This window comes from Triturus cristatus, chromosome 3_2 (genome assembly GCF_964204655.1).
Source record: "Triturus cristatus chromosome 3_2, aTriCri1.1, whole genome shotgun sequence".
Lineage (NCBI taxonomy): Eukaryota > Metazoa > Chordata > Amphibia > Caudata > Salamandridae > Triturus > Triturus cristatus.
The window spans coordinates 984,043,411-984,064,214 of record NC_140584.1 but is presented as its reverse complement, the minus strand read 5'-3'; the positions used below and the strand labels follow the sequence as shown (position 1 = coordinate 984,064,214).

At 43.0% G+C, this 20,804-nt stretch overlaps 1 protein-coding gene across 2 annotated transcripts in view; it reads left to right on the top strand.

Moving 5' to 3' along the window:
* ATP2A3 (ATPase sarcoplasmic/endoplasmic reticulum Ca2+ transporting 3) overlaps positions 1 to 20,804 on the top strand; it is a 469,813-nt gene that overhangs the window by 419,063 nt on the left and 29,946 nt on the right. For both annotated transcript variants that reach the window (XM_085649576.1, XM_085649575.1), the window contains exons 16-17: positions 6,789 to 6,991; positions 9,792 to 9,877. In XM_085649576.1, the coding sequence (XP_085505702.1) occupies positions 6,789 to 6,991; positions 9,792 to 9,877 (289 nt within the window). The remainder of the gene's footprint in view (positions 1 to 6,788; positions 6,992 to 9,791; positions 9,878 to 20,804) is intronic.

The window sequence follows — 20,804 nt, the reverse complement described above, 5'->3', positions numbered from 1 at the left end:
AAACACACAGTCCACATGAAATTACCGAAAATTGTTGCAGTGTCATATGCACAGCAGATTGTCCACTACGCAAATGTTGAATCTCAATCACAATAGCAATTTAGGGTGAGGAGTAACATTCACACACATGCAAAAATATCACAATTATAGGACATTGAAAGCGATCTGTAGACTTTTATACCTTTGTCCACAATTGCATCCAGCCGCGGTCCGTACAGGTAACAGCGGTGAGGCGGTGGGACCGGATATGGGGAGATTTCGAGGGACGATGCCAAGGGAGAATTAAATAAATAATTAATTTTCCCTTAGCATCGTCCCTTGAAATCCCCCCTTACCTGGCCCCACCGCCCCACTGCTGTTACCTGCATAGTCTGTGGCTGATTGCATCTGTGGCACATAACCTTTTCATATTTGGCAAGAGCTATTAATTCTAAAATCCTTTCTTCTACTATCAGGCTTGACCAAAAGCTGCATATCTTCAGAACCTGCCTCTTTACAATGACTAAAGCCTGTTAGAGACACATTATTGTGCAGCAATACAACCATTGGCCTTGCTTACATCATGAAGAAACAACCTAACCTAAGTACCTACAGCAAATTCTGATTGATCAAACAACTCAGTTCAAAATGTGATCACTCTTCCGCAATCCCATTGCATGGGCCCTAATATCAATGCAACCTGTGGACATCAAAAATTGGAATCACAGTGGTCAAACTGAAATCCAGAAGTCTCTTCAATCTTATCTGTTGTACTAATCACAAGGAAAGATCTTATTGCCATGCCGCAACATGCCTGCATATTCTACGTGTAACAAGTCCTCCTAATGGACACCTAAATCTTGATGCAATTTGATTATGAACATGTCCGCCTTTCCCAATCAATTACTGACTTTACCCAGAGGCAATCGACACATTACTGAAACTATAATCTGCCTACAGCTAGTTTACACAGCTCATGAACCACAGAAAAAAATACCTGGCTGGCTTTTCTATTGGGTTGATCTTCTGCTTAGATTTTAGACACTCAAAATGTACCAAGATCACACCTATCCATCTGTTTAACACATTTATATTCTGAGCCTTTGTCTATGCTTTCCAAAATAACACTCTATTTTCAAGTTTCCAAGCAGGGGGTCCCTGAATAGAGGCTTCGCTTCTGAATTTAAGACTTATTATCCACCGCTTTTTTACAAACACTACTTTCAAGTCTTAGCCACATGAGACACAGGAATTGGAACCACATTTAGTTTTTGACCCCCTATTCATAGGACATATATAACTTGGCAGTGTAGGAGCGACCCCCTGGTCTTCCGACTGCACCGCATCAATTGTTGAACAAGGTCAACACTTAACTAAAGAAGAGCTGTTTGCAGGAAAATTACATTATGATATTTTTGGGCCATGGGAAAAATCCACTTCCCATCTTTCTCCTCTTAATGAGTACCTATTGCATCTCTTTTGATCTGCATCTGCCTCTCTGCAGGTGCTTTCGTTTTTCCCATTTTATCTGATGACAGGACCATGAGCCATCAGCACTTCATAACTTAAGTGATCACAGGAGTGTTTGTCTGAAACAAAGGCTAATATATATTTTTCGGATTCCAGCATCTTGGCTTACCCTTCTGCACATACAAGTTCATAAAAACTAGAAACTGGAGAAGGGCTACAGCCAACTATTTTATAGTGTCTATAAAGAAGTAGATCATAACATAACCGCTCTTCCTGGCCCCCCAACATAACAAAATTGTCCCAACCTCTTTCCACACACTCTAACCACTGATTTTGCATTTTTATGAAAAGTTTTAAAATAATGACAGCCACGTATTTTCTAAGTACTGTCCTAACTAATTAATCAGTCCAATGCTTCGTCTGCATCTATGCAAAGAGCATCCATGGTCTTAACTCACTATTCATATCTGCCACCCCTGCCACCTGCCGCGAGCGGGCAGCTCTGCAGCGGCCCTTAATACCCGAGTTTGATCTGTGACTGTTGATATTGTTCCCAACCTCGCTATTCAGACCCCAGATATAAATCTTTAAACCAACATTTTAAGAGAAATTGATGTCAATTGGCACATTTTGTTATGTGGATTCTCGGTTTCAGATTTAAAGACACAAAAGCTGCGCTCATACCATCAGAGAAGGGACGTCACTGAATACCTTTGCTAATAGGAAACGGCATTTCAAAGGATTCCCAGTAGAATGACCAACACATCTGTGAAGTACTGGTGGAACTATTAGAAATATTCTTAAAAACCAATTTACAGCTATAGCAGTCGTCATGTCCCCTGTCTAATACAATTGTTTATAATACTTTGCAAATCCATATGTAAAAAATCACCGTTGTCATTTATAATAGAATTCTTTTTTGTGAGGAATGCATATTTTAAGATCTGTTTATCTGAAAGTCTCTACTCTACTCACTTTTCCCCAAAACTGGTGTTCTGCTCGACTATTCAGCTGTTGATTCAAGTTCCCAGTTTTCCCTCCCCCCATTGACCCTCAGTGACAAATAGGAGTGACCGTATTGTGCTTCCTCCTACTGAAGAGACTTTTTTTTGCCGTATCTTAATTGTCAGTTTTGCGTTCTAATAAAAAAATCTGATAACTGTTAAAGGGCCCAACAGTGTGAGCTTGCCCTTCATTGACCCCTTATTTCCTTGTAAAAACATGCATTTTCGTTCTCTTTTTTACACACATAGCCATGAAGGGAAGAACTGAAGTGCCACCTCGTCCATTAGACACCAGGATCCAACAAGATTAGAGTCTCTACAGAATCCCGATGCGGTCTTCTCATAAATCTTTGATTAGACTCTCCAAAATCAAAAGGAAAAAAGAGAAGAAATCTCATTTTGAGTTTGGCCTGTGTGTAGGTGAAAAAAGGTATAATCCTACTCCGAGAGAATGAGTAACTCAACACACAAACGCCAGTGTATCACTATTCTGTCATATTCGGCTAATTTCCTTTTATCTTGGTATCTCATTGAGGAGCGATTCATGCTGTCATCCAAAAGAATTCACCCTTAAAAACAGGGGAAGGACTCATTTCTGAAGTCTGCACTGTTCAGAGAGGTACAAGACCGGGTTGGCCCCTTTCCCCGATTGTATTTGCTATTGCAGTGGAGGCTTTGGCTTCTAGTATGTAACATGGACATTGTTGCCGGGACGTTTGTGTAGACGGAGAGACTCTTTACCTTTCCCATTTATGCTGGCGACATGCTCCTCTATATAAATTGGGGAGAAAGAAGATATAAGGGAGCAATGGCGACACTCAAGTTCTTTTTTATGGGTTCTTGGGATTGAAAGTGAGTTGGGGTAAATCATGGGGTTATCCAACGTGTGAACCTGCTGATGATGAGAGACCTTCGGACCTGGGGGTCAGTTTGCAGTATGAGCTGCATACCATTACCGACTTAAGGGTGTGTGGGTACCAGATTGAAAAGTGCCTTTTGGAGAGTAATTAATATAAGGACAGCAATATTGTCCCTCAAGCAGTCAATCCAATTCTTATTGACCCTCTGCCTTTCAGTTAAGGGGAGAATAGCGCTCTCCAAAAAGTTTTTATTATCTAGACAGTTATATTTCCTTACCGCTCTGCCCATATGGATTCACGAGGAGATATTCAGGTAACTGTGCAGGATGCTTTTGGGGTAGATCTGTGACAGTGGTAGATGCAGGATAGCTTTGACCAAGCTCCAACTTCCTATAGACGAGGGTGGTCTAGCTGGTCAAGATTTAAAGCTTTATTATCTGTGGGCACAGCTGAAGTGGGCAGCGAGATAGAGAGCAGATTCTATGAGGAATGCCAGAGTTTGGACCCTTTGCTGCCTCAGTGGGCAGTTCCCCAGCAACTACTGTTTGACCTCTCTGTGGTCCCCTAATGCAAATGGAGACATCTTGAGAAACCTGCTATGTTATGCATGAATCAGGACGCTACAGACAACATGCACCAAACACCCTTATGCATTTGAAATCCCAGCTGAAAAAGCCTTTCAGCTGCTTCCCCATCTAGGAAATTGGACTGGAATGAGGGATTGGAGGTCAGAGGTCTTGCCTCGGAAGAGCACTTGTGTATAGGGGACAACTTGGCTGGGTTCCAAGACCTTACAGAAGAATATGAAAACACAGATGGAAATTTGATACGCAAAGGAGGAATATAGGTACAATAGGACCCATAGCTCACACCTGTCTGAGCCACTTATATACCCTGAATAGTTGGGATAAAGCAAACAATCTCCTGTACAGATCATTACTCCCACAAGTAAAACCTTATTTGTCATCATTACACGTCAAATGTGGGGAGGATATAGGATTCCCTCTGAGCAACGGTGGCTGGACTAGAATATTGCAGCATACACCCAAAACCCCAGACCCCTGGTTAAAATTATGCAATATTATCTTTTGAGGGTGTATATTCCCCACCAAGGGTAAATTGTATGGTATTGGGGTCAATGCAGGCTGTCTTAGATGTTGTACTGTATGGGGGTGAAAGGATCTGGTCGCTTACTGGGCAAGCGTGATACAGCTTATTAAAGAAGCTAGGGACGGCAACATTCCGAATAATTTAACCACCTGTATATTAGGGTTGTTTCTAAGCACCAAGGCTAACAAAGTTAACAGCAGGTTTATGACGTTTGTCGTGGCCAAGCGACAAATCTCTATGAGTTGGTAAAGTATAGCTGGCCCCAGTTGTTTGAAATGGTACCATGAGTGGGCCAAGTGTGAAGAGACTGTGTTTAAAACACAGGTGAGGAGAGGTATCTGCCTCCCTGAAGTTGCCCATGCGTAGGTTAGAATCTTACTGGGAATGCCGGCCACTGATCGAGCGGGGAAGATAATCCCAGCTGTTGGCATCTGTGATGTTGGGGAGGATGATTCATTATCCTGCTCTGGCATTTGTTGATATAATGCATGATTGCAATGCACTTGTATGTACTCCTCTGCTATCTGCTGATCCATTGCTCCTGCTAAAGCTGCTATTGTGCATGCCGTGAGTGGTTTGTTTTCATAGTGCCACATGTGATCGTGTCCAAGCAAACCGTCTCATCCAGCAGCATTGCTTCCTTTTTTTCTGTTCTGAAATGCATGATATGCGCCTTCGTAGATGAAAAAAGGAAATAGATCTCTTTATCATTTCCCTGTATTGCTGCTTAAGTTTATACATTGAATGGGACAGGCACAATGGGTTAGTCATGCATTTGCGATCTGCTAATAAAGAAATGGAAAAAAGTCACCCCAAAGTCTATCTCTCTCTGTCAAATCACTGATGCACGGAATCTATTTTTGAATCATTCATAGTGTAAACATTGAACGCAGTTGTCACTTGTCCTCACTGCTGCTCAAGATCTATCCAAGAGACAAGTTTGCGTTCTGACCCAATACAACTGTTATCCCTTTATTCCTGGACACAATGAAATAAAGTTATTTCCTCGGATATTTTTTCTTGAGAGTATTTTTCTGACCCTTCCTAACAAGAAGACAACATATTATTTCTTCTAGTTGATGCGGCCTTCCATGTAATGGTATTGTTTGATTTCTATGTATTCTTAAAATTTAACTGGTGAAACATCATCATACAGCAAATAAAAACTGCGTTTCTCTGGCCTTTATCATCACAATACATACACTAGTTGCATCAGAGAAAAAAGGCACCGAAAACCATAAAATGATGGAAGGCAATTAGGTATAAAGATAAAACAAATAATATAAGAAGGACACATGAAGCTAATGCAGGATATCACAAACCTGATAAACTGTAGGATCTAATTATACAATTGTGCATATTACAATGCAAAGAACAAACTGTCTGCACTGACTAGACTAGCACTCCTGCCCCACCGACCCACAGATGCTCCTCAAAGTCAGGTTATATATGACATGCCTGCAAGAAAGCGCGCTCCTCATTGCTTCTAAACTTGACAAGTTGTCGATACCTAGCATTGCTCACAACTGTATTCTATCCTAGTGGTATTGTTGATATTAAGGCCTCTCATACAATTCATCTTAAACATGGCATAATGCTTTGGTTTTGGTAATGAAAACACATCATGCACATCGCATGTCTCTACCAAACGTACTTGAGTCCTGCTTCCAAAATGCCATCTCCAAGACAAAGCAGCTGAGCAGAAACCCTACCTGTCAATTTATCAGAGCCTCGGCCACATCTGTATAGAAGCGCCAGACTGCAAAGAATGTGAACAAACTCTTTATTAAGGCTCTGACAGAGCATTCCTACTCCCTCCGCAAGATTGTAAGAGCCTTTCCCGAACCTCATTACATATATTAGATTTTAGTAACAGAGTATGGGACCTTTCAGCCCCTGGATCAATTTTCATTGTTCTAATTTTATTATTAATTAATTTGCGCTACACAGCAAGGTCCTTCTTGGACAGGCAGCTCTGTCTCCACCCAGCAAACTCCCTCCATCAACATCTCACGAAGTTCACACTTCTCAGCTTCCTAGGAGGAAAAAACAGATTCCAAAGAAGAAATTGCTTAAGGGATTGTATGATGAAATCATGGATATAGGTCCTGGGCCTCTGTGTGTTTTTTCTTCTCTGAGTATTAGCATTTTTGACAGTATGGATCCCTTATTCTGTTTACTTCTTATGTTGCCTTCTGCATTTACATGTGCCCCACCTCTTTATAACATGTATGTAAAGAATTAGAACAGACTTTTTCACTATACTAAGTGTCTTTGTGAGGTAGAAATGTTTAATGACATAGGAAACTCCTGCCATACATGTCCACATTTGGTTTAATCAGTGATGCACATTTCCAATTTCCAGCATTTTCCTGACTGCTATCCTGGGTCTCCCAGAAGCTCTGATCCCCGTTCAGCTTCTCTGGGTCAACTTGGTGACAGATGGGCTGCCCGCGACTGCCCTCGGGTTCAACCCTCCTGACCTCGACATCATGGACAAGCTCCCACGCAACCCAAGAGAGCCACTCATCAGTGGCTGGCTCTTCTTCCGTTACCTTGCCATTGGAAGTGAGTATGCACATGTAAGGTACATTTACCATTGGGAAACATCCAACAAGGTGCACACTTGTGGTATTAAATGTGGGAAAAATGCAGACTTACAATGTGTGTCACTGGAATGCTCAGCATGATATGAATATTTCTCATTGATGCAGACTCAGTATCACTTTATTTACTTTCACCATTTGTAAGGCGCACTTTTCAAAGAAACCCACAAGGATCTGCTCAAATGATTACAGATCAACTGAGAAGAGAGTATGTCTGTAGTTATTGGTTTTACATGGTGCGATACAGTAATTCCTCTTCCTTGAGTATGTGTGAGTTAAGCATGGAAATCCAGGAGTAAACCAAGAGTAAATCACACATACTCAAAGAACAATGTTTGTATGGAAAGCCCGTGGTTACTTTGGCTATAAGCTTATAATACATGTGATTAGTCCTATGGTTTCACGTATCAATGAGCTTGGCACCTATACATTATAGAAACATATTGGCAATCTTGATTAACCACAGGGAGCTGAAGAAAGATGGCTTGTTTGGAGTAGACAAGAGGCTCTCATTTCACTTCATGTTTGTCATAAGAAATTACCATTTCGATAGTGACCGCAATATGTGGTTTAAGCAATAAGAAAATTCCAACCTATCAGAGGCTAACATGTGAATTAAAAACCCATTGGAAACCATCAGTCCAATAATTGGTATGGGAGCATATCAGCGTGCGGAATGTGCCTGTTTATAACAGCAGCATTCTGAACCTCAGCAGCAACAGTGGACATGGCGCGGCTGCAGAGAAGTCCATGTGAGACTGCAAAGTAGTCCCAATTCCCACACTCCGTGGGTCTTGGTGAATACTGCTCGGAAGACTGGACAAGGAGGCTGGGCTGCAGGTAACCGCACCATAGCCTTGAGTAGTAATGTATCGGCCTTCTGCCCACCTTGGATCAAATCAAGATCTCACCAGCAGCAAAAGCAAGTGAGAGAGACTAGTGCAATGTATTCAGTGCACCCATTATTCTGTGCCGTGCAGCCAGCTACGTACAGAGTTTAAAAGAGCGCCTTCGGAGTGGGGTTGAGGAAAGAGAGCGGGTCTCCCGACATGTAAACCTGATCAGGAAAGCAGGACTCTGTGGAACTTCAAGTGGCAAGGATCTTGCACCAGAGAGCCTCCTCAGTTGCTTTGTGAAACACATCGCACATCAGCATGTGGTATACGGTGTCATTGAACACTCTTCAGGCGTATTAGGAGAGCAGGTGGAGCAAGAATGCCCTTGTCACACATAATGAGGGTCAACAAGCAGCCCTATCCAATATTGACCTTTCTTTAGTGTGAACTACTGTGATATGTTTAAACAAAAATTGCCTGGCCAGGGTATCTGTAACTGCCTTAGATTGGATCCATTACTTCTTCCTCAATTAATGTCAGGTATGAATTAGGTTCCCTTAAGTAAAACAGTTTAATTGGAAGTACCATCGGGATTCTCTTTTTGCTGCTTTACTATAACTATGCATAGCACGTGCAATAAAGTGGACTGAAGCCGGTCAACTACTGTAACATGCCTATATCATATATGAGAAGTTTACTGGGAGAGTAGCAGTGACTAGACGCCATAATAAATGCCTTATTTGAGCTAATTTAACACCCTTTCCGGAAACCCACTCAATAGCAAGCTGACGTTCTCCTGGGGGGACCTTTTATCACCTTCTACTGAATTGGGCCAAGTACAAGTATCACTCTAACAGAAGGTTCTGGGGGAATGGGGAATCACCAAATCAAAATGTAGTAAAAACTTGAAGAATGTAGGTGTTGTTTCAAGGGAGACAGAAATTCCTTCAGGCAGCGAGAAGCCTGTGCTAGGAGATTTCTGGTTCCTAAATTAAGCCCTAGGTCCATGAGGCAGACTCCTGGAAAAGCTGATTGTCGTTGTTTCCCTGTCATTAGCCTCTAGACACTAACCATACATGTAGGGGTGACATTTTGTCTTCAAATAGAAAATAATGTTCTATAAAAATGGGTGCTTTTCTTTCCCTTTGCCACACCTTTTCAGCACCATCACATTCACCTCTGGGGACGAGGTTTTTTCAGCTGTTCATGTTTGTGTACTGAAAAGATTTTAGACTCTGGCTCACGTGATCCAATCATTCAACCCATAATCATATTTAGTTGTTTACTAAGGGGTTTGTACAGTGCTACTTGGCTGTTTCAGTAACTTTGGAGCAGTGATAGAAAGGGGAATTAGAGCTTTGCCCTTAAATACATTTATTTATTAATATCCAAATTAGCTTTCATGGGTGGCTGAGTCCAATATTCTCAATGACAAACCAGGTCGTATGTTAGGAACAGTTGAAGCCAAGTTTGAAATCTTCAGTTTCCAGGCGTGTCCTAACCTTCATGTAGTTAGTTTAATCTCTGAGTTTGGGGCTAAGAGAATTCCAGAGCTTAGACCCTTAAATCCCTTGTGACCCACCTCTGCGCTTCATCCTCTGGAATGATCATCAGTAAATCAGCAAAGCGACAGTAATGATATATTTACTAGTAAACACAGAGGAAAGAGGGAGAAAGAATCCAAAAAAGAATTGACCACTTTTAATTAAAGATAGTTGTTCCGACCGGTATTATAGTCTATGATGTCCTACATTACATAAGAGTCTCTATGGATGTTTTGTTGTTGAGCGTAGAAAAATGTTCAGGCTACATGCAACTAGGTGGCTATGACTTGCCATTGGGTAATACTTAGAAGTTTTCATGGGGTAGAATTCTCTCCAGTTATGGTGAAGTGTGCATGATTACGGCCTTTTCTCTTCCTCTCAGTTTATGTTGGACTCGCGACAGTGAGTGCTGCGACTTGGTGGTTCTTGTATGATGAGGAAGGGCCAGGGGTTACCTTCTACCAACTGGTAAGTGGAAAACAACGCAATTACTATATCTGAGACTTGCTTTTTTGCTGTTGCTCAATTTTACTTGACTGTATAGGAGAGAATATTTATTGTTGAATCAGTTATTGGAAAAATTGCATCAGTTCAGGCTGTTGCTGGGCATCATGTTGCCCAACTGAAATATTAGTTTCAGAAAAGGTACAGTGTACCAGCAGTGGCACCATTCTTTGAAGGCACCTTGCTGAGAACTGCTGTCATATGTTTATTGGTAAGTTACAGGATGGTAGTTACAAGTAGATACGTTGGTTAATGGCCCCGCCAGGAGCTGAATCTTTGCTGCTCAGCCTATTCTCTCTAACTGTCATTCCTTCAGTCCACCAGGCACACCAATATTCCACACAGTCATCAGGCATTCCAACATTCCATACACACACACTCATGCATACAGGCTGGGCAGCAGGAAATGTAAGTACAACAGTATCCATAGAGGACTACATTGACATCCTCCTCGTGTGACCTTTCTTTGACCTTTCATTGGTAATGACAGTTTCCAATGCTGAAATGCAGGCCAAGAGATCAGAAATGTAATTTGTTAGCTCACCTTTTAGAACATTCAGTTGACTTTTTAAAGGGCCTATGTCATACCTCTATAATGATTTTCTGGTCGCAGGTTTCATGTTGCCAATTGATTTGCTAAGCTTCTACATGGGTTTTCACATGCATTCTGCGTAGCTAAACCCAGAAGATATCTTTCCCCGAGGTCATCATGACCATCATGATGCTGAGTGTAGATGTGAGGGAAATGAGCAAACGAACCCCTATCTCGTGTAAAAAAAAAATATATATATCAAGACTGTTTCTGTTAGGAGAACAAAAAAGGTAATTTGACATTTGTCTTTGCTCCTTGATATGTTCACACAGTCTTTTATGGCATTTAACATCTTTATGGAAGATGGCATAATGCATTTTATCCTATACTTATTGAAACAGAGTTCCCTGATGCTCAGATAGACTAATGTAGAACACCACTTAAATACTAGAGGCCACCTTTCGACAACTGGACTGTAGAATGAATTTAACGAGAGAGGTTGAGGTGCGGCTCGTTACCTTGAGGTATGGGAGTGGATGCCGACACTATGATGAAATTAATAATACTTTCATGGTGAAGAAATACCATCATGAAGGGATCATTTTGAAGAGTTTGCAAAGATGAACATTAGGGGAAATGCAATTCTAGCATTTCTGTAATGAGTAACGTTGTGGAGAAAATGTTTTTCTTACCATCCCAACTCAATTAACTCAAAATGTATCCCAAATTTGGTAATTATCTGTAATCCCAATCCTAAATAATAGCCTCACATTAACCTTAACACTATCCCCACCCTTTACTTTTTTTTTAACCTTCATGTCTGTGCCAGTTTGCATTTTTACTGATATTTTTCTGTGACATTGGCTATTGTTGTTAAAATACCCTTAAACTAATATTCTGCGAGGCCCAATTCAAAAAGGTGTTCTTTAACGATGGAAAATCAGCCAGTAGTGTGGAGTTTTCACCATTGTAAATGTAGAGGCAGTGTGTGAAAAGGGATGTAACAGACTGCAAAATTCAGTGAAGTAAGTATATACTTTATTTAGATATAAAAATATCCTTAAAAGAACACCTAAAAATTACAACAGCAATACACATTTTAAAAACAGAACCTTAGCATGAGAGCAGTGGTTGTTAAAAACTTCAAATTGCAATAAAAGCTTCACTGATATATAAATGGTAAAAGGACTTAGTGTGCAAAATGCAATGATAAGCATAACGTTTAAAATACATTTGATTTCAAGTGTTTGACAACAACCGTAAGTGCAATCCAATATTTCATAAAATGACAACTGATTGTGCAAAGCGTCAGTCAGATAAAAGTAGTGTTAGCAGCATTTGAGAAATTACACGATGAAATGAAGTAGCTCTTAAAGAAAGCATAAAAACATACCAAACCATTACTGCTTAAAAGTGCGGTAAGCATGTTGTAAAAAAGTTGTAAAAGCAATATTTAGACCTATGTTTTCTGGCGTTAAATCTACAATAATTGCTTGTCTACACGTTCGGATTCCCAGCCTATTCCACTCAATTTTCAATTTACGTCTACGTTGTGACATAAAAGATGGACAGAGACATACTATATGCTCCAGGGTTTCAGGAGACATACCGCACCCTCTGCACATTACGTCCTCTGACAGACGGCGCCAGACGTTCAGATCTTTTAGAAATTGCCAATCGCCCAGTCTGGCAGCCATAAAGCTGATTTTTAGGTGCAAGGAGTAAGTGCAAGATAGGTAGGATGCGGGGGATAACCGACCATACGAGGCCATTGTTGCCCAAGCATGTCTGCGTTTGGCAAATTGGGCTTTATCAATGATCAGGGACCTCATTCGAGTGCATTTCTTAATGCTAGTTTTAAATACTGATTTACTGGGGTTGAGGTCCCATAGGGCACCTGCAGACATTTCTTGGATCGAATCCTTAAAAAGACGACTGTAAGAGCCGCGTGGATTGTTCTGGGAGATATCCAACCAAATTAAGGACTCCAATGAGCCTGTGTTTGCTTGTCTCAATTTGTGGCACAGGTTTAAATACATTCCAGTGGCTGAAATTTCATAGTTTAATAGACCCAATTCGAGTCTGATCTGTGCAGCAGAGGCTGATTTGGGCAAGTGGAGGATTTTTTTGTAGAGTTTCGTCACATGTTGGTTCAAAGAGGAGTTTAATTTCCCCCTAAAAATCTCAACACCGTAAGTCAATGTAGGCCCTATTTTTGCTCTCATAACTTCCAGTAATGGGGACAAGCTTGGGCCAGACAGATTTCTTGAGAGCATGCAAAAATTCACCTGTATGTTCATGGCTTTTACTGAAATGACCTTACGCTGTTTGTTAAAGTTGCCCCTGGAGTCAAAGTTGACCCCAAGATATTTATAAGCGTTTCCTATTGTGAGACTAGAGTTGTTAAATAGCCAACCTCCTCCACGGTAAAGTTTTCTACCAAAAGTAACCACTTGGTTTTCTTTAGATGAACCTCTAACCCATTCATGGTGGTGTAGATTTCCAATTTGTTTAGTAGCCTTTGCAGCCCTACCCGTGTCAAACGGAAAAGGACCAGGTCATCGGCATATAAAAGATTACTTATCGGTACACCTCCCATCTTAGGCGAGTGGCTGTTTGTTTCTTCGAGGGAGGATGGCAGATCAGCTATGAACAGATTGAAAAGAAGGGGGGCCAGCACACCTCCCTGTTTGACCCCTCTAGTTGTCATGATTTTCCGAGAGAGATGTGTGCCAGTCCCCAACTTCACTTGTACCCACGTGCCCGAATGTAGTTGGATGATCGCATCCAGAAGTTTGTCTGGGATCCCCCATTTTTTTAGCTTCTCCCATAGAGCGGCCCTTGGTACCCGATCAAATGCGGCTTTAAATTCTACAAAACAACAAAAAACCATCCTAGATGTGACTAATGCTTTGTCGACAATAATAGACAGTGACAGTAAGTTGGTCATAGTACCGGAGTTAGCGGTGAAGCCAGTTTAGTTCATTGGAATCAGATTGTTCTGCTCTACCCAATATCTCAGTTCCTCCAATAGTGTTCCTGCAAAAAACTTGGCTTCAATATCTAAGCTATTAGTCTGTAATTATTTGGAGAGGCATGAGAACCAGACTTGTAGATCGGATGGATTATTGCCCCTCGCCATGAATCCGGTATGGTTGAACTTGTCAGTGCACAGTTGAAAAGATTGGTTAGGTATTTCGACCATAGGACAATGTTTGTTTTAAACAAGGACTGTGGTAGGCCATTTGGACCCGGAGCAACATCTGATCTTGCTTTTAATAGTACTTTGGTGACCATTTCTTGAGTGACTTGTAGGTCTTCACTTCTTGGGTCTAAACAGACCATGGAGCTACTCCTGATCAATTGTGGGTTGGTTGTCGGTTGTTTAGGAACAGATAAAACTGTAGACTCAGAGACCTCTGAGGCCCTAAAATGGTCAGTCAAATAGGCAGACCAGGCAGCTTCTGCAATATTTGCTGACCCAGATCTAGAAGAGCTAGAATTTTGGTGGTTAATTAGGGCCCAGAATCTTTTAGAGTTGCAGCTTTTGCTCTCCCATAAAAGTTTGCATCAAAATTGGGCTAGATGGCGCAGTTTATCAGTTTGTATTGCCTCCCTGAGTAATTTTTGGTTGGCTTTATACCCATTCAAGAACTCATTGTTTCCTGGGGACGTCTTGAGAATCCGCAGAGCTTTGTCTCTAGATTTCTTCAATGCCCTTGTTTGACTGGAAATTTGGAACTGGCGGCTGAAATGAGCCTTGTGAACATGTTGTCTAGATGGAAAACGGCTTGTCAATTGGCAGCAGAAGGACGACCACGCGCCAGTGGAGGAGACCGCTGCGTCAGTGCTTTCTGTTATAAATACCAAACATGCTTCCATGATATTTGGGCTGATGTCGTCATTCCATCTTAACCGTTTTAGGTTTTCTGTATAAATTCCTGGGCATGTCATTGAAGCAGGTTTATGGTACTCTGGCTGTATATTAAGGGTGACGACTTGGGGACGGTGATCACTTTCTGATCGAGGAAGAATGCTATAGTTGCTCAGGTGATGGAACAGCGCTAAATTACAGATGGTGTAATCTAAGTAGGAGCATTTGCGGCCATTTGACCAGGACCAGTTTGGAGGAGTATCATTCGTAGATCTGCCATTTATTGCCAGAAAACCAATACTTAAGAATTGCAGCACACAGAGCTCACCAAGGCCACAATACACTTGGTTTGGGGGTTTGGACTGTGCCTTGACTTCCGAGGTTGTAAATGTAAAAAGCCCTTCGTAATCAATAGAATTACCCTGGAAAAAGTTAGTGTTGAAGTCTCCAGTAATAATGTAATCTGAATTGGGATAGTCCACCACCATGTCACACACGATTTTCATTAAACGCGTTAGATGGGCCTTTTTTGAACGGGTGTTAGGATTAATATACACATTTAGGAGTAAAAGAGAACGCTGTTTGTTCCATGCACTAATTTTAACACCAAGTAACCAGTCTTCGTCAAGGGTCAGTATCTCAATCGGGCCTTTTAGGTTATTTGAAACATAGATCGACAGACCACCTTTAGGGTGGCCATAGAGACAGGTTCTGATTGCCGGTTTCCAAAATTCAATGAAACCAATAACCAATAACTGGGCTGGTTTGAGAGGCCCAGGTTTCCTGAAGGGCAATTAAATCATGACCAAAAATAAAAGAATGGATCTCTGAATTTGTGAGTTTCTGAGGGAAACCACTAATGTTTCATGAACATAGGGTGAGCAAAGACTGCGACTGGGGGAACGGAATAATTGAGGGAGGATATAGGAGGCGTCCTGATTGAACCTGGGCTACGAGATGTTCATCACGTGGTCAATCTGATATATTACGGGACAGGGTGGCTGGTAAGGATTGAGTATGGCCTATTTTTCCCCCCAGTTCTTTGGCTAACCGGACTCAGCAAAGTAGATGACTGTTGGGATAACACTGTAGGGTATCCTGGCATGGAGTAGGGGTAGATTTTGATGCCCCATTTCCGAAATGTGACCTTTTGATCTAAGAATAGTCGTACCCAAGTGGTAGACTTAAAGGACACCACGGTTACCTCTGAGGGTTGAGTACCCCTTGGGGGAGAAATTCAATTGACTCGATATCATCCGAAATCAAAGCCTCAAAACCCAAAACACTGTTTACTAATTTAATTATATTTGATCTGTTAAGTATGTCCTGCCGACCTTTTGATTTGTATTCTGGGGCAAGGAGAATTTTTAGGTACTGTGTGTCACTATTAGCAGTATCAGTGATCCGGATTAAGTTGGGCTGTAAGGATTTGGCACTTGGGGAGTCTAAGTGTGCTCTCTGAGATTGGAGAAGGTCCCGTGTGCCTTGCCCGGATATCTTTCAATAAAGTTGATGTATTATATGTTGTAAACTCTCCTGAGGAGCCACACTCTGGCCCAAATAGCGCGAAACTTTTAAAGTTTACGGACTTAGCAACGGTAGGAAATATTCTTGAGAAGGTTTATAGACTCTTGAATCCGTTGCTAACTCAAGTCAAAGGCCTTGGGGATAGGATCGACAAACTCGAGCAATCAACCCTTGACGGCTTTCACTCACTTAAAGTAGCAGTTAAACAAACAAGTAGAGTGACCGAAGCTAAGAACCAGGTCGCAACCGGAAACGTGCCTTCATCTCAGGGAGCCTCTAAGCATCCACGATGTTGTGAGAAGGGAGCTTCTAATAGCCCATCTACTACAGCTTCCACATCCATTCCAAGTCCCAAAGCAGGACTTTTGCAAAAGGGTCCTCAAACTCAGATAGTGCCCGATAAAAATAAACCTAAGTCTCCCCGACAGAAGCAACCACAGGTAGTGAGTCGTATAATGGAAATTCCTAAAAAACAAGGGGCTTGCACCAACTCTAGCAGGTTAGCCTTAGAGAAATCCCTTAGGTCCGTCCCCCATCCTACCACCAGATCGACCCTTTCACCTGCCCCTAGCAAACAAGTGAGTCAAATTCCCCCAGTAAATCTTCCACCAGACTGTCAACCCTTTGCGGCAGTCATGGTTAATGTGCCTCCTTTAAAAGACGGCCAGTGGGAAAATCATCAATCACTTAAGAATAAGTGTATCCACTGGCTAAAGGCAAATAAGCCAATCCCGCTAGGTGTGGATGGCATTATACTGAGTGTCCGTAGAGTGGACTGGGTTGGACACGGAGAAAAAACACAGGAGGGGGACTGTATAATTGTAAATTTCCAAGATCCAAGAGTGGTACCATCAATTTGTACCCCTGTTCCTAATATGGGGGTCCCGGGGGTTAAAGTGGTAGACCTTTCCTTCTTTTACCCCAGGCAAATCATTGACTCTACCGGTCGAGGCTTAAGTCCCCCTGTTCTTGATCAGAATAGGAATGGGATTTCAGGGGACTCCAGGGAGAAACATTTGTGTTCAGCGGGACCCATTTGACTGGAAGTTGGGCAGAGAGTAGATTCAGTGGAAATATTATCATTTAGCAAAAGTAAGCCTGCAAGTGGGATAGGTGACCTTATACCCACCTTGCAAGACCCTTGCTGTCCTCACGTTTTCCCGAGGAGCTGTACAGGCGGGGACATTCCGGTGCCCTGCAGCACTCCGGCTGTGACGGACCTTGTCTTTAAGGTTTTCAGCTGGAATGTCGCGGGGATTGCAGGAAAGCTGCCCCTGGCTGACTTTACTACGCAGGTTGACGAGCACTCTCTGTGCCTCTTTCAAGAGACATGGAGTTGTGTGCCGGTTCACAGGGTGGGTTTTTCCTCCTATTTCTCCTCTGCGCATGTCTCAACTTCAGGGAGGGGGCGCCCAGCCGGTGGCCTCCTTATCTGGGTTGCGGCATCTCTCGATTGCAGAATTATGGATTTCCCCACAGGTTCTCCCGACATTCAAAACATAACTTTAATAGACCGTAGGGGGAGAGTTGTTTTAAACGTTTATAATGTTTATGCCCGGGGAACCGTGGGCGGGAGAAAGTCTCCTATAATATCATTACTCGAGACTTTGTTAAACAACACCCCACATAAGTCTTGTACACTGGTTGCAGGTGATATGAACTGTACGTTCGAGCCTTTGGGTTCGGACGTCTCCCTCGACCAAGAAGAGGAGGACACTAGGTGGGGGATTCCGGCTCTGGAAATCCCACCGATCAAGAGGTGGTCAGAAGTGGCGCTTCAGTTATACTCCCTGAGCCTTGAATTCAATCTAAGGGCTGCTAATGGGAGGACACCCTCGGATAGGCTGGGCGCACACACGTATAATAGGCCCGGACATACCTCTAGGTTAGATTATCTTTTAGTAGACGTGTGTCTGTGGCCCTATGTAAGGGACATGCAGGTGGTCCCCTCGGTTGAAAGCGACCATAACCTGCTTTCTTTAAGTATGGTTCAGTGGTGGCGTCACTCAAGTAAGGTTCCTATAAACCAAGTAGCAGCACCACCTGAGGTATCGGAAGTCTCCCCTTGTGGCAGGCGAATTAAATGGGCCAAACTGGTTTTATCAGAGGGGAAGGTAGAAGAAATAAAATCTCTCCTAAACCATACAGTACTAAACCTTGGAACATCGTCGAAAGGTGTGGGTAGAGTGAGTGGGCTCTTTGTCTCCCTGACTGATGCCTTGACTAATGTCTTTACCCTTCATCATAATAAATTGGGTAATAAACTCTCTAAAAAACCCCCTGAGGGTTGGTATTCCCAACCATGTAGGGTTCTTAAGGCTAAGTTAGTTGAGGCGATTAAAGCTAAGTCCCGGCTTGAGATACAGGAAGCAAGGAGGGCCTACAATAACTCTCTTAAACTAGCCAGGAGGGAGTGGGAAGATAAATATTGGGATGACCTGCTCCAGGCCAGCAAAAGTAGAGACCCAAGGGCATTTTGGAAACTTATAAGTGCACGGAAAAACCCCGATGCACTTATGAGACCCTGTAACATCTCGCCACAAAGCTGGGTAAAGCACTTTGGGTCTTTATACCTCCCTCCAGAAGGGGATTGTAATGCGGGGATGGCTCTTACGCATATAATTGAACCTCATGCCTACGACCTCTTTACTCCGCTAGAACTTGAGGGGGTTATAGGGTGGGTAGCCCCACGCAAGGCTGCGGGTCCCGATGGCCTCCCGGGAGACCTTATGAGGGCATTCCCAGCTGAATGGGCACGGGTCATAGCAGCGCTCCTTAATGACATCATGATGGGAGGGGCAGTACCTGAATCCTGGAAAGGGGCGGTGGTGGTCCCAGTTTATAAAAAAGGGTGCAGGGAAGCTCCAGGTAACTACCGACCCATAAGTCTGATCGACTCCACCCAAAAGATAGCAGGTAAAGCTATCCTCGGAAGGATCCTCCATTGGGTGGAGGAGAATAAAATTCTTTCAGACTTTCAGGCAGGTTTTCGGGTCGGAATGGGGACAATTGAGCAGGTGTTTAGGCTGATATTACTGGGGTGGAAGGTGGTGGAACTGGGCAAGGGCAGCCTTTATTTGGCCTTTATAGACCTGAAGACTGCCTTTGACCTAGTCCCCCGAGAGGATCTTTGGAGGGTACTTCTCGAGCTGGGCTTACCCCCTTACATCTTGTCACTTCTTATCAACCTTCACGCCCATACCTTTGCCCAGGTCCGCTGGGGTAAAAACGGTGAACTTACTGAGAAGATTCCAGTCTCTAGGGGCGTAAGGCAGGGCTGCGTTTTGGCTCCAACCCTATTTTCACTTTATGTGAATGGGGTGGTAAAACATCTCCAGCAAGAACCAGCCGACGCCCCCTGTCTCGGTGGAGTCCGGATCCCCACCCTGCTATTTGCGGACGACACGCTCCTGATTTCGAAGACCCCTCAAGGTCTTCAGAAATTACTAACACGATTTCAGGAGTTCTGTGATGCAAGAGGATTAACAATAAACGTGGATAAAACAAAATATCTAGTCCTAAATCCTCCTAAGAAACTGGGCCGCCCCCCGACTCTAAATTCGACCCCCCTAGAGAAAGTAGCCGAATTTGACTACCTGGGTATCCGGATTACGGATAGGATGTCCTGGGCTAGTCATATTGATAAAATGGTCCTCAGCCATAGGAGAGTGGGAGGTGCCCTTATGAGGGAGTTCAGGGACTCTCCAAGAAGATCCCTCACCCCAGTAGTTGACATTTACAAGGCTAAAGTAGTGTCATCAGCCTTGTATGGGGCAGTACTGTGGGGCCATTGCTGTTTGAAAGATCTAGAGACAGCGGAGAGTAAGTTATTGAAATCTCTTATCTCCGTTCCCCTGAGTACTCCATCCGTACCTGTCCGGTTGGACATGGGCTGCAAAAATATTAAAGACCAGGCCCAGCTTCGCCCGCTTTTGTTATGGACAAGAATCTGGAGGGGTGAAGAATTGAAATCTTATGCTGATGCCTTGGGAGAAATTATGAGTCTGGGGGGCTGGGCCAAAATAAAGTGGCTTAGAGATACCAAAAAGCTTTTGGAGAATGTCGGTCTAGGAGGCTGCTGGTCATCACGTTCAGCCCCTACAAAAGAAGTTGTCAAGGCGCATTATTGGAACTGGTGTGCGGAGCGGCTAAATACAACCTCCAACCACTGCAAGTCGACTGTCACCTTTTTGCAAATTAAAGACACTGTGGCTTTTGAACCCTACCTGGACTTGATAACTCTCCCTTATGACCGAGCCCTTTATTTCAAATTCAGAGTTGGATGCCTCCCCCTAGGTGCATTGGTATCGAGTTGGTCACCTGTGCCCCGCATTTCTCCCAATTGTGCATGTTGCCCTAGCAAGGTTGAGACTATTGTACACGTTTTATTTGCTTGCCCGGATTATGCAAGGCCCAGGGGTGTCTGGTTGAAACCCCTCTGTCGCAATATGGGCACACGTAGTCACCTTGAGGCCCTGCGCATTTTAACGACGGACACTTCCCCCCTTTTTGTGTGTGGAATTGCGAAATTTTTAAAGTGGTCCTGGCTCATTCGCTGCAAGAGATTGTCAGTAGCTGTTTAATTCTTTTTTAGATAATTTATTATGGGAAATTTATGCCCTTTTTTATATTCTTATGTTTTTCATACTGGCTTCTTGTAACTGTGATTTTTATGTGTCTATTGTATTTTTTATGTGCTTACAAGATATCTTGCATATCGAATAAAAGCTTATGACTGACTGAAGATTGTATTATGGAGAGTAGGTCTAAGTCGAGATGGACTTGGCAACACTGCTAATTGGGGTTGGGGTATTGTGACTAATGACCTCATTGTAGTTATCTCAGTGGAGTTGCCTCTTGGTTCGTTTGTGTCCGGCTGAGATTCTGAAAGCCCATTTTCCAGTGGTAGGGGGCTTCGCTCAAGACTGCTCAGAGGAATCTGTTGATTGGTGGTTGTG